This window comes from Zootoca vivipara, chromosome 5 (genome assembly GCF_965207765.1).
Source record: "Zootoca vivipara chromosome 5, rZooViv2.hap1.1, whole genome shotgun sequence".
Taxonomy (NCBI): Eukaryota; Metazoa; Chordata; class Lepidosauria; order Squamata; family Lacertidae; genus Zootoca; species Zootoca vivipara.
In genome coordinates this window covers 56703717-56717502 of record NC_142588.1, presented here as the reverse complement: position 1 = coordinate 56717502, position 13786 = coordinate 56703717, and the positions used below count along the sequence as shown (strand labels likewise).

General features: G+C 40.0%; 1 protein-coding gene across 3 annotated transcripts in view; it reads right to left on the bottom strand.

Annotated features, from left to right (window-relative positions):
- Positions 1-13786, bottom strand: part of ARHGEF4 (Rho guanine nucleotide exchange factor 4) — a 160378-nt gene that overhangs the window by 45991 nt on the left and 100601 nt on the right. For all 3 annotated transcript variants that reach the window (XM_035133510.3, XM_088670725.1, XM_088670726.1), the window contains one exon: positions 1161-1294. In XM_035133510.3, the coding sequence (XP_034989401.3) occupies positions 1161-1294 (134 nt within the window). The remainder of the gene's footprint in view (positions 1-1160; positions 1295-13786) is intronic.

Sequence of the window (13786 nt, the reverse complement as noted above, 5' to 3'; positions counted from 1 at the left end):
AAGCATTTTTAATAATGAACGGAACACTTTTCAGCTGGAGAAATCACCAAGCTAAGTCTGCAGTTCTACAGGACATCATCACAATCACTATGTATTGTAATAAAAAAAGTTAAGGTTATATATATATATATAATATAGTATCCAGGCCAAATATTTTCTGGAAGGTGCATTCAAAGTTGATCTCTTCCTGATCAAATAGTGGAAGCACAGCCAAGTCCATGCCATCCAATGAGTGGAAAGGAAGTTGGTCTGAGTTGAACGACCTATCTGTGCACTTATAGATGCATGTAAACAAAGACCACAGTAGCACAGCACTTCTGAAATTTTGTTTAACCATTCTGCTGATATGAGCACTAGCCCAACTATAGCGTTAAGATAATAAGAAGTCTTGAGCAGAACTTCAGTATATATGCTGCTTGTCCCAACAATGCAAAACACAAGAGCTGAAGAATCAGTTTTGAACACACCAATAAAATCACACACAACAATGGCCTTGCTAGATCAGCAGTGCATCAGGCAGAGCTCTAATTGAACAATATGGAACATACCAGCTGCTAGGTTCAGATATATTAGTACTGTAGACTGAAGAACTTCGTTGCCTACTTTTCTACTCAAAGTAATTTAAATTAATTAAACAGATCATACTAATTATTCTAAAATTCTATTATATGTAATAAAAATCACCCAAAATACCCAACATCAACTTAATGTTTAGGATAATAAAATAATATCACAGAACTAACAAATGCTCACAATTAATTGGTAATTAACCTAAAGGCTTTCCAAAATATGAAAAATTAAAAGGAAATAACCTGGTGTGCTCTAATGGTGGATTCTGGGACATAGTGATTCTGTCTTAAGCTAACTGGCCTGACTGAGCTTATTGATGCATCCTCCATCATTTCTTCTCCACCTTAAAATTTCCAAACAGATTTTTAAGCATCATATGTTTCCCATATGCTCTTTCAAAGGAAGTTGTATTTGCAAGTCTGCCTACTAAAATTAATGTACATGAGGGAGTTAACAGATAAATGAACCACTAGAAAATGCATCTTCTGCAAAGAGAGTCCTGCCTGGTTAATTATAATAGTTTCACTGTTGTTGTTGTTTAAAAATGATAGCTCTCTCTTATTTTCCTTAGAAACCCATAGTTGTAGTACCTCATTAATAGCAAGCTGTTCTCCTCCTCCACCTGGGTGGCCATAACGATGGCTAGAACTTCGGAAGTCTTCATACAAGTCTTCTTCACTTCCCACATCATCACTGGTTTTCTCCAGTGATCCATCAGCAATGACTAAAATAATAAACAAACAAAAAAATCAGGAATGTTGGCCAGATCCAGAATGGAAGGAAGCATAGTAGGTTAGTGTGTTCAAAACATGGTTATTATAAATGTAAATTTTCAGGCTATAAACAGACCAGGTCTAACAGAAAAGAGAAATAGACAGGACCTCTTGAGAGTCCCATGGACTGCAAGAAGATCAAACCTATCCATTCTGAAGGAAATCAGCCCTGAGTGCTCACTGGAAAGACAGATCCTGAAGCTGAGGCTCCAATACTCTGGCCACCTCATGAGAAGAGAAGACTCCCTGGAAAAGACCCTGATGTTGGGAAAGATGGAGGGCACAAGGAGAAGGGGACGACAGAGGATGAGATGGTTGGACAGTGTTCTCGAAGCTACGAACATGAGTTTGACCAAACTGCGGGAGGCAGTGGAAGACAGGAGTGCCTGGTGTGCTATGGTCCATGGGGTCACAAAGAGCCAGACACGACTAAACGACTAAACAACAACAACAACAATTGGAGTTTATGAAGCTCAGCAATAGCCCTGCCTTATCTTGCAATGATACAGCTCACCTCTGGCTATAAATTTCCCTGCATTCTTTGGTTCTGGTCTCAGTGGTCCCTAGCAAAGCCCATAGTTTGCATACAGAACCTCTCAAATTCAGTTCCTGGCATCTCCAAGCATGGTTGGGAAAGACCCATTTGAAATTCTGAAGAATTACTGCTAGTAAGTCCAAGCAATACTGGGTTAGATGGACCAGCAATATTGACTTGGTATAGGACATCTTTCTATGTTCTCTTAAGTGCTTAAAGGAAACAGGCTGCGGACAGGGTGGTCAACAGCTCCTGTTTACAACCCTTCACCCAGGCCTGGAACATCTGTCTGTTTTGATTGCTCTGCTTCAACTCTCACCAAATCCTGCCTGGTCCTCTTTGCCTGTTGTCTCTATGTTTGCCCTTGGCTCCTACTCACTGCAATCTATATTCTTATTTTTTTAGCTATTTGATTTCTTACCCATGCTTCACCATGAGGTAAAATACAATATTAAAGTCAGTTAAAACAAATTACAGTCATTTATAGCTGATATTGCTTGTAATTGAATGCAATAGCTCTCCACTAATGAACAGAGCATTTTCTGTTGGCAGACTTTGTCTGCACCCCAAACCACCATTTTGTGTCTTTGGCTGGTAGATTCCATTGCTCCAAGAGACAGAAGTAGATCCTCTAAGCATGAAGTCTGCCTACCCATGAACTAGGTCAAAATCTTAGGAAAAAATGCAGCAAACAAACCATTTGACTTAAGCTTTTGAGAATATAAATGATGGGAACAGGGAGGGGCAGAATGCCTCTTTAGACTAAAGTATTTCCTTCTCGGCTGTTTGTTCCCTTTCCCTCAGCACGGCACTTTATTGTTTCATCAAATGTTTCACTATACTTTTCCTTCACATGCCGCCTCTGCCTGTTCCATTACTGAACTCTATAATTTTCAGCTTGAAGGCAAATCTCTCCATCATCTTTAAAGCTTTCTTTAAAGGTTTTTGTTTTGTTTTGCTCCTTCTCCCTGTCCCCTCCCCCAATTGATATATGATTTGCACTTAGATGAAAAAGTTGTGGCCTACGTTAAAATGTGCTCTGCTAAGCCCCCTTGTAACCTATAATCTGTGTCCTTGCCAAGCACGCATTTGTTTGCCTAGCTTAACTCATGTTCAGAGATCAGCAGCATGAGTTTTCCAGGGCAGTCTTGCAAAATGTTGTTTCACTCTGTAATAGCTGCTCAAGCTTAGCAAAAGAAAGCAGCAGTGGCAGGTCTCTGCCAACTGTTCCACTGCTTGCGGCAACACCAAAGATGCAGCTCAAATGCCACAATGAGAGTAAGTAAAAGAGAAGGATTTTCATTGCATTTATACAAATTAGAGCATCCAAAATGTCAAAGGCGCGAGAGAGAAACATTTTTAAAATGTAAGAAGAAAAGCTGCTGAATTATTTTTGAATTCCCAGAAATACTAACCTTATGTCCCTGATACTTAAGTCAGAGCTGAGCTGAGGCTGGAAAGACTTTTAACCTATTACATTACAAGAAGAATCCTAAAGTTAATGGCAAATCTTCCATTTATTTCAGTAGATTGGGATCACAACTATTTGCAGTGGAAGAGCAGTACTTGCTTAAACACACACAAACACAGTGAAATGGAAAACAATAGTTTCTCATCAGTTTTATCAAGCATTAAGTTTAAATATCTTAATGCTTTAAAGCTGAGAAAAGTTCCTTGCATCTCCTCCAATACTTCATCTCCCTGGCTATGTATTTACAACTCAACATCCAGAGTTTGCTACCTCAGTGTTATGTTACTAATCCCAGTGTACACACAAAGTATTCCAGTGTGTTCAGACCACATCCATTTGCTGAATCTCTTCAGCCAATCATAGGTCACTATGTTTCCCTATGCTACTGGCTTTCATCCACTAATCTTGCTAATGTAAATAAGACTTCACCTGCAATGAAAGGGAGGTGAGTCAAGACAAGAGCTCTTGATCTTGCCAGTTGACCTCTTTTAAACCCCTCTGATTCATCCTTTGAACATGTATATACATGAGGGGAAGAGGCTGAGCTCAATCACTGATATCCAGGGATACCTGATTGCGTAAGCAAACAGGTCCTGACACACATCATGCCAGGCCCTCATTTCTGCCTTCAGTCAGAGGCAATCACATCAGTGCACATAGATCTATTAAAGCGGGCATTTTTCTCTAAAATAGTTCCAGAGGCTAAAGGGAACTATAGAAGCCAGGTATTGTGGTAGACAAAGCAGTGCCCACCCTGACACTAGTTTGACCTTAATTTAAGCATATATTCCTAGCTGAGAGTGGAGATCCTTGCATAGCTTCTGTTCTCCCCTTTGTGGTTAAAAATAAATAAAAAGAATCTATTTTTCTTTTACATCAATTAGAGACAGAATACACTTATAAGCTGCAGCCACACTCCAAAATACAGAAAGTCTTCTTACTGGTGTAGGGTCCAGGTTTTGAGGGATCCCTAAGAAAGATTATCTTAGTGTCCCCACTCTTGAGGACCATCCCCTTCACAATGCTGTTGCATGCTACTTCTGCTCATTCACTTGCCCTTTTGCTCTTGGCCCAATCCACAACTGAAGGCAACCCTGTACAGGGAATTTTTTAAAGGTTTAATGTTTTATTATGTTTTTATTCATGTTAGAAGACACCCAGAGTGGCTGGGGCAACCCAGTCAGATAGGCAGAGTATATAAGGAGGAGGAGGAGGAGGAGGAGGGGGGACTGAAACTTAACTATGCCGTTACAGCTATTACGATCATGATTGTAAATAGTACTACTGTGATGCGCTTATGGCCGGTCAAGCAATGAATCACTTGACTATGTTTTATGGCATCTGTGAGTGTTTCATCTCAAAGAGTAACTTCAATTGCTGACCACTGCTTCCAGAAACTCTGCTAAATGGACGAAAGCTTCTAATGAGGTGCCGACACACGAGTCTTCTCATGCAGCGAAAGTGTGATGGACTGTGACCTTTAATATACTACTAGTAGTAGTAGTAGTAGTAGTTATTATTATTTCCAGAGGAACAGCGCAAGGGAAGTAGAAGATGCTGGTCTGTCTCCTTACTCTTTTCCCTGGTTGTGTGTTAGATTGAGTGAGTGAACAGGCAGTGACAGGAGGAGGAGAAACAGAAGAGTCAAGAGGCTCCAGAGATTGGCAGTGGACACACAACTGCTGGAGAGTTGGCCTTGGCAGGTGCCAACAATGCCACCCCTAGCCCAGTGCCAACTTTGCTTCCTTATGTAGTTGACTTTTTTGTGAGGCTGACCAACATACTGTGAAGAGGAGCTCACCTTTGCCCCATAAAATATTCACATTACCCAAATATGCCTATTCACCATACCTCAAGTTCTTACAGCATTGAAGGATCAAAACTGGATAGAGAACACAAAATGCTATCCACAATATTTTTGCTCAGATATGTAGAGCTACATAGAATTTCAAAATGTATAAACATTTCTTCCTACACACACACATAGCAATGTATTCAATGTTACCCCTACTACTCAGATAAGACCCACTGAAATTGATGGCCATGACTAAGTTAGGTCCATTATTTCAATAGGCCTACTCTGAACAAAATTCAGTTGGCTACAGCCCATAGAGTCAGCCCAGTGAAACATGTCACTTTCAATTATTCTTGGTTTGAGAGCCAGGTAAAAAATAGCTGACCAGAGATGTTCTAGTCTGGAACTGAAATCTTTTAAAAGCTTTCTTATAAGTTTCTGCTTTTTCTTTCCAGTTCTCTCCCACCACTTCTGTTCTTTGGCAGTAGAGTATACCGCCACAGTCCATTAATGGGTAGGCTTAATTGTCATGATCAAGCTGTCTGGGTGGTAACCATAACAGTCTGTTCCCAAATATCCACTCAGAGCCTAAATATAGGCATCTTTTATCTTTCTACTTCTATTTTGCATCACACCATGTAAGCTGTTACAAACGGTATCGTTCTAGACAACTGTACAACTGTAAAATTTCAGCTATACAGTGGTACCTCTGGTTAAGAACTTAATTCGTTCTGGAGGTCCGTTCTTAACCTGAAACTGTTCTTAACCTGAACCTGTTGTAAACCCAACCATTTGTCCCAATGGCCACATACAAGATGAATGGACATCATAGCCAAACTAGTGCCTGTTTTATGAGATTCTAACTTTTGTGCTCAATAGCACAAAAGTGAAGTGCTAACCAGACTAAGGGCCAGGATTTGGTACAGACTGCATTAAGTTACTAACAATATTTACTGTAATACGTAACACAAAAATCAGACGTTACAAACATACAGGATGCCACTAATGAAAATAGACAGCAAACAAGTATAGATTTTGAGATGTGGGATTTGTCTGTTTCCTGTGCCCAGCAGGTGCCATAATGCTAGAAGCAGGAAATCTTGCTTTTGCTCAACTATTTTTGCAATGTCTGCTGCTCCTTCCTGCAGAAACTTTGATGGCATTCATCAAAGCTTAACAGAATTAAAGCACAACTCCACGCCTGTGATACCCCTTTGTAATAAACAAATTCAGAGCTTGTTAGAACGACAAATGTTGCTTGGGGCTGTAATCCTTATCCAATTGAATTTTGTCACTGATTGCATTCAGGGCTGCATGAGTCCTCATTAATATGTAGTAACTTATTTTTAAAAATGCATAAGTTCCCAAATGCCAACCATACAAATGGATCAATCCAAGGAAGCGCAGTTATGGATTCCCAAGGAACGTGACATTTCCAAAATGATATAAGTGAAAAATAATTATAGCTAAAAGGTAAATATGGGGTTCCTTATATATATATTTTAAATGTGAAGGGTTAAAAACCAACAAAGGGAATAGGTTTTGCAATCATATCAGCTAGACCAATTATTTTGCTTTTCTCTCACATCCTCCAAAGTATTAAAGTGAGACTTTTGAAAATGAAATTTGAAAAAAAGTTATAAGGAAACCTGTTACACTGAAACACAGCTGCAAAAGCGTTTCATAATATGTAAGTGGAACACAAGATAATAGAATGCACATGAAAAACAGGGAGGTGTATAGCGAATAAAATGCTGTACAGTACTGTACTTGAATTAGGCTGTCATGGGTAGGGATGGAAGGATTTGTCAATTTGTTGTTTTAGTTCTTTTAGTTTCTAATTTTTCCCAATCTTAAATTCAATTATCCACATTTCTGCAGCTCATCCGCATTTTGGTGTGAATTTATCCTAATAAACATACTTTTGTATGCAGTTTTGACTAATGTACACATCTTTGCAAGCAATGTGCCCAAATTTAATGGATTTTGGTATGTTCTTTGCACAAATTTATATTTTATGCACTTTTTGCCATAATATAAACCTTTTTTTCGGAGAACTAAACCACAAAATTCAAGCAAGTGAGAATTCTGAAACATAGCTATGTTTTGGCTTGTGTGTTGTTTATGTAAGGGCCAGTTTAGTAGATTTGCCTTTAAACATTAACTGAATCAAATTTCTGCTCCATCCATCATCCTGAGTATTTATTCCTACTCAGCCATGAAGCTTCAAACTGGAACTGGGCATGAGACAGGGAGGAAAGAAGGATTTGCCATGCACATTTTTGCTCCCTTACAAAACAACTATGCAGATATGAAGAGGGCCCAGGGAAGCAGCTGCTGCAGGGCTGTGTCTGTGAAGAGGTATGGGGTGGAGTTGTAACTCCCAGTGGAAAGGGATTACATGCTAACATTTATGTAGGAGAAGAATTTCTACCTGCACACAATTTATGCCATATTTTGCTCATCTGAGAAACTTTGCTTTCATATTTAAAAATCATGTCACGTTCCCTCATAGCTGTGCATAAAAATGGTCCCCATATCAAGAAGTATTTTTTTAATTCCCATTATTTAATCAACAGTCCATTTTACTGCACTTTTTATTTATGATCTTTTTCTATGTTTGGGCTGAGGTATAAAAACTCTCTAAGCAGCAGTATCCAACCATTTCAGTTCCTGAACTGAAATATTATCCTTAGGCTACATATTGCTTTTTATCTACTTTTAAGCTTTATCTCTTATGTTTGAGATTCTCCACTTTCTCCCCTCTTCCTTCTTTTAAAACCAACATGTCAAAAACTGTGGTGATAATACTGGTGTGATGCAATTGTTGGTCATGACACATTTGTTCAAAGGCCAATTTTCTGTAACTAGATATGTGAATGGGGGGTGCTTTTCCTCCCCTTCCCCAGTTTTCCCAGGGGTTTTCCAGCCTTCTACATCTCTATCTATGATCCATCAAGTCAAAGACCAATTTCCTATACAGTCCTGCTTATTCTAGTATCCCAAAAAGCCATATCTCTAGCAGAAGACACTGACAGAATACACACCATATAGTTAAAGCACATAACAGTGGGATATATCAGCCTCAAACACCCAACATGCTTAGCTCAAGTTAATGCATGAAAGGGTTAAGACCACAGAGCAAGCTATTCTGCCAGGCTCACTTTGGGAGGGAGGATTACCAAAGTCTTTATTCATTTTCTTTGACCATGTGATTCCAATCAGAAAAGACGTCTGAGTTGGATGCTCCAAACTTTGACCACATGGCTTTACCAAGCCATCTTCGTGTTTCTAGACAAATGATTTAGAAACTCTTACCTTCTTGAATCTGAGTTAAACTGCCTGTCTTTTCTTGTTGCTGTATGGGAAAGCACACAAATCTAACTTTTGAAGAGTTTGTAAGCAAACCATTTTAACTTATCAAACATGTAGTCTCTTTTTTCTAAGCTAAGGGAAGTTAGGGGAACTTTGGAAGAAACTTCAAAGGGGATAATTTAAAGGTCTAACAAGCTATATCTCCACTCTTAACTTGTCGGCATGTTTTGTGACTCTAAATCTTTGCTGGGGCTCTCCCCAAGCGAGTAATCGTCTCAAACCCAGATCTAGGCATCTAAGGAATTCTTTTATTCATTTAAACCAATTACAAACAAACCATTAAATACCAACAATGACACCTCCCGAAGATTCCTGGGAACTGTAGTTTGTAAAGGATTCTGGGAAATGTAGTTCTGTTGTGGGTAAACTATAGGTCCCAAAATTCTTTTTGGGGAAGCCATTTCTCCTTCTCCCTGGGCCAGTCTCATCTGTGCTGTGTTTGTGGCTTGATTTTTTGCACATACATTTCTATCTAGAGCTCTAGTGACCCAAGAAGTGTGTCATTTTCTCTTATTTGTCACAGACTCCGCCATCTCCTTGGGAAAGAGTGGCTGTCAGTTTTCATTGTGTTCAGGCCAGTGACACTCAGATGAAATGCTTGCTGCTGTTTTTGTTTATCACAACACAGAAACTCCCAAGGGGAAATAAACTGCAATGTCCCTCTCCTCATCACACTACTCTGCCTTAACCCCAAAGGGACACTCAGAGTATATTGCCCTCCTTCTACTACTCTTCACACTTGATGGAGGTATATATATAGAAATACCTTGGCAAATTCCATCCTAATTCAGGTGTTGTTGTTGTTGTTTTTAAATCTAATTCATTGTTATTACCAATCCAGAACACTTAAAAAAATGTAGGAACAGTTATTGCACTGGTATAATGCCACCAGCTGTTGCCCAAAATGACTCATGTCCCTAGTGTATGTTGATTAAAGTTCACTTCCTAGTCAAAAATGACCACATTTGAATACTGGCTGTCAAATATTATTTGTGACAATAACACACAAATTTAAAAGCTTATTATTTAAGCTTATTATTCTCATGCCCTGCTAGGGAAAGTTAAGATGAGATGGCATCCGTCCGTCTCAAGAGACAGCAGAGGAGTGTGCCCTTGGGGAGAATGTCAAACTGTTGGAGAGTTATAACCCCTGCTGTGGCTGTAGAAAGCGATGCAGGAGAGACATGTTTTGTTGCAGCAGATGAAGGCATCCAGTTGTGCTGCTGCAGATGCATTTTTTTCTCTCTGTGCTCCTCCCAGTTTTATAATCAATTTCAGATGTAGAACCACCTTGGGAAAACTGCAGATTCCAATATGGTGGCCATGCAAGAATGGCAGCCCTTATTGTTTTACTATTCATATTTAGACTTTCAATATCATTTTAAGAAGAGGTATGATATATCTTAATTTGTAAAGTTAAGGCACCTGTGAACATTAAGCACACACATACACAAATTAATATTTAAATTTTAAATAGCCCAAAAATAAGAATATAAGGACCTACTGGATGAAGCCAACAGCCTATCTAGTCCAGCATCCCATTCTCACAGTGGCCAACCAGATGCCTGTGGGAAGCCTTCAAACAGAACATAAACGCAAGAGCACTTTGCTCACCTGCAATGCCCAACTGGTATTCAGAGGCATACTACCTCTGGCAGTGGAATTAGAACATAGGCACAGTGGCTAGTAGCTGCTGATAGCCTTATCTTCCTTGAATTTTTCCAGTCCTCTTTTAAAGCCAAGTTGGTGGACATAACTTCCTCCTGTTAGAACAAGTTCCATAGTTCTACTGCAAAACATGCCTTGACTCCATACTGGAATCTGTGCACTTCCCAAAGGGGTGCCACGCCTGAAATCAAACATATAACTGATATCTACAGTCCTGCAAGAGCTGACCTTGGTACAAATTGCAGTAAAACAAATAACCACACGACAATAACAGCAAAACAAAAGAATTAAAACTTCAGGAGGTCCTATTAGAGATCTCCCACGTCACATCTGTTTCCACTAAGAATAAAGGCTTTCTAAACAAGCAGAGGATGGAAGAATCTAGTTCTTGACACTTAACTCCGGTGCTCAGCAATCTTGTGCCCCAGCTCTTGTGCTGTTTATATTATTCTCAGGGCAACTGGCTGTTTTGCCAAAACATTTCAAACAGAGCTTCAAAACTCTCTGTGTTATTTACTTTGGGTTTGAAATGGGGAAATCAAAGCTCGGGGCTCTAGGAGATTAAGATCTTCCATTAAAAACTTGCTGAAGCAATCTATATCTAGGAAACACTAGGGCACAAAGTGCCTTCAAATTCTGAAGTCAGATCGGTCTGCAGAGTGATTTTCAGAGTCATTGGAGAAGACAGCTCTCTGCATGCTCTGATGATTTAGGCCACAACTAAGCAGCCTTGCCCTCCGCTACATACCTTCATGTGTATGAACATGACAAATGAACTGCGTTATGAGAACGCTGCCACTTCCTGGAATCCTCCCACTTTTAATACCAATGCATAAAACGCAGGGACAGCAGAGCTTTTTGTGATATAATCCCAAAGCTGCTTAGGGGGCAAGATAAAATCAAATTGTCCCTGTGCATGTTCATTTTTATGCACAATAACATCTGGCATGCTGATGCCACAGCATATTAAGGTGACCTTGAGCATTAAAAGGCACAATAATCTTTTTTTAAAATGGGAAAAAGATGCCTTGCTGATGGACAGTTTGCTGTTCCTAAATAACCTTATGAAATCAGGGTGGAGGCAGACCTTGATCTCCTCTCCTTGGATGCTGTAATGACCCACTGTAATATTTCTCCCCAAAGACCTTGCCTATGCACGACCAGGGACTTTCCATGCAATGCCAAAACCTATTTCTCTCATATAATATCATTGCAGTCATCATACTATATGTCACTGGAGGACTCAAACCTTAGCCCCTGGCGGCAGGCCCCACCGGTGCAGCTTGCATACAGAGAGAACTAGTTGCCTGAACTCTGTGGCACGAGAGAACCATCACTGTAGCAGATCAGAGAGTGTACTGCACTAGAAATGGGGAACTTGCAGTCCTTCAAAAGTTGCTGAACATGAACTCTCAGCAGCATCAGTCAGCATGGCCAATGGTCAACAATAACAGAAGTTGTAGTCCAGCAAAATCTGCAAGGCCACAGGTTCCTCATTCCTGCATTAAAACTTTGCTAGGCTAAGATGGGGAAGGAGATAAGATGCACATATACTAATCCCAATTTGTCCCCTCATAGGGGGCTGCATTCAACTAAATTCTACACAGAGTAGACCCAATGAAATTAATGAACCTAAGTTAGCCATGTCCATTAGCCTCAGTAGGTCTACTCTGAGGGGGACGAGCTTTGAATACCACTGAAAGGCCCTTTAAGCTGAAAAGAAGCCTACCCCTTCATAATTTAAAGCAGAGGTACCTAGCATGCCCTCCAGATGTTGAACTGCAGCTCTCATCATCTCCATCCTTGTTCATGCTGGCTAAGGCTGACATTGGGAGTTCAGCTTCAGGAGGGTAACAGATTGGTTGTTCTTCTTCTTGGAGGGGGACGATTCTCAGAGAACACACATTCTATGATGTGATTTCTCAAACTCCAATATCCTCCACCCATAGGTTCATTTAAACCAGAAGTATAAATCTATGACCCACCAGAGGTTGCTAGAATCTAATTTCATCGGTCCCGGGCGGCATATCAATTGTTAGGGATGATGAGAGTTCAGAAACATCTGGAGGGCAACAGGTTCCATACCCTGCTTTAAGCTGCAAGAAGGGCATAGGTCAATCTTGTTCAGTATTGTGTACACTGACTGGCAACAGCTTTCCAAGGTTTCAGACAGGACTCTTTCCCAGCTCAAACTGGAGATGCCACAAATTAATCCTGGGACACTCTGAACTCAAAACATCTGCTCTGCCAATGAACTGCAGCCATTCCCTAAAGAAGGGAAGCAAAAAGAAACCTCCACTGACTGTGGTGGTGGAGCGGGGAATTGGCCTCTGAAAACATGTTTCCCCTGAGGCCAGCTCCCATCACCCATGAAATTTGTACACAGATCTTTAGTTGTTAACTATTCTATTCTTGACATAAGTGCCTCAGGATGTAGAGAGAAGGGAAAAGGGCATCTCTGAGGCCTTTTCTACTTTCTTACTGATTTGTCAGCAAAAAAGTACATATGGCATAATGCTTCTGTTAGGCTGCCATATATGAAATGCTGTATTGTAAACCAAATATCTTTTAAAATTCATACTGCATCTGAAGGTGTAGAAAGGCCAAATGGTATTATTATGACCTACAGTGTCCTAGCTACTGAGCCAAGACAACAGCATGCACTATGTTCTCAACCAGTCTGCTAATAACAGTGAAATATAGCTGACCATACCATATACTGCTTCATCTATATTCAGAAGAAGAGGTGGCAGAGGAATGTATCCTGCATTATTGCCAGATGAGTATTGGAACCACATTTAAGACAAGTATGAAAAACACCTTGCAAAATTGCATGTTTAAGTTTAAGAGGACGCACGATTGGAAGTCACTGACAAATACCACTTCCAGCTGTCATTATTTTATAGGTGAGATTCAATCCTCTACTGGCAAACTTGAAGGGTGGGCAATTAAGGACGAGTTCATGCTCTTGCACAACAAACTTTCTTTCATGGGAAACTTTGGGATAACACTCACTTGAGGCAATGTCATATTACCTCCACATAAAGAAATCAGAATGAATGGTTACCAAAGAGTAGCTGTCACATAACCTTTATGCAAACTTCCTGGGGCTTCAGTAGTTTACAAGGTGTTTCTTAAAAGAAGCATTAGATTATCATTATGATTCAGTCTGAACCGAACACAGACAAAATTCAAACATGATCAATAATATCCTCTTATTTTCCTGTAAAAATCAGTAAGATTCTTCAGATCAGCAAATTTTGAATCTGTCCTAGCTCAGAAGTATAACCCCTATCAATACACAAGTAAACACTATGCAGTTGCAAACTGTATTGCAGAACCTTGCTTTGCAAAGTCTCAATGGCAATATCTTCCACATTAGAACCTTGCGCAACCTTCACCCATCCAGGGTTGGTGAATGAGGCATTGGGTCCTTATGCCATTAGCACCAATTGTGCTAATGTAGAGAAGAATGTACCAAAGAAGAAGCTGCCAGATGCTGCAACCCAAACATATTTGTTTAACCCCTCTGGTTTCATAACAGAACTCCACATCTGTATGTGTATATAATAATACAGTTTCTATAGTCAGAAATCTCT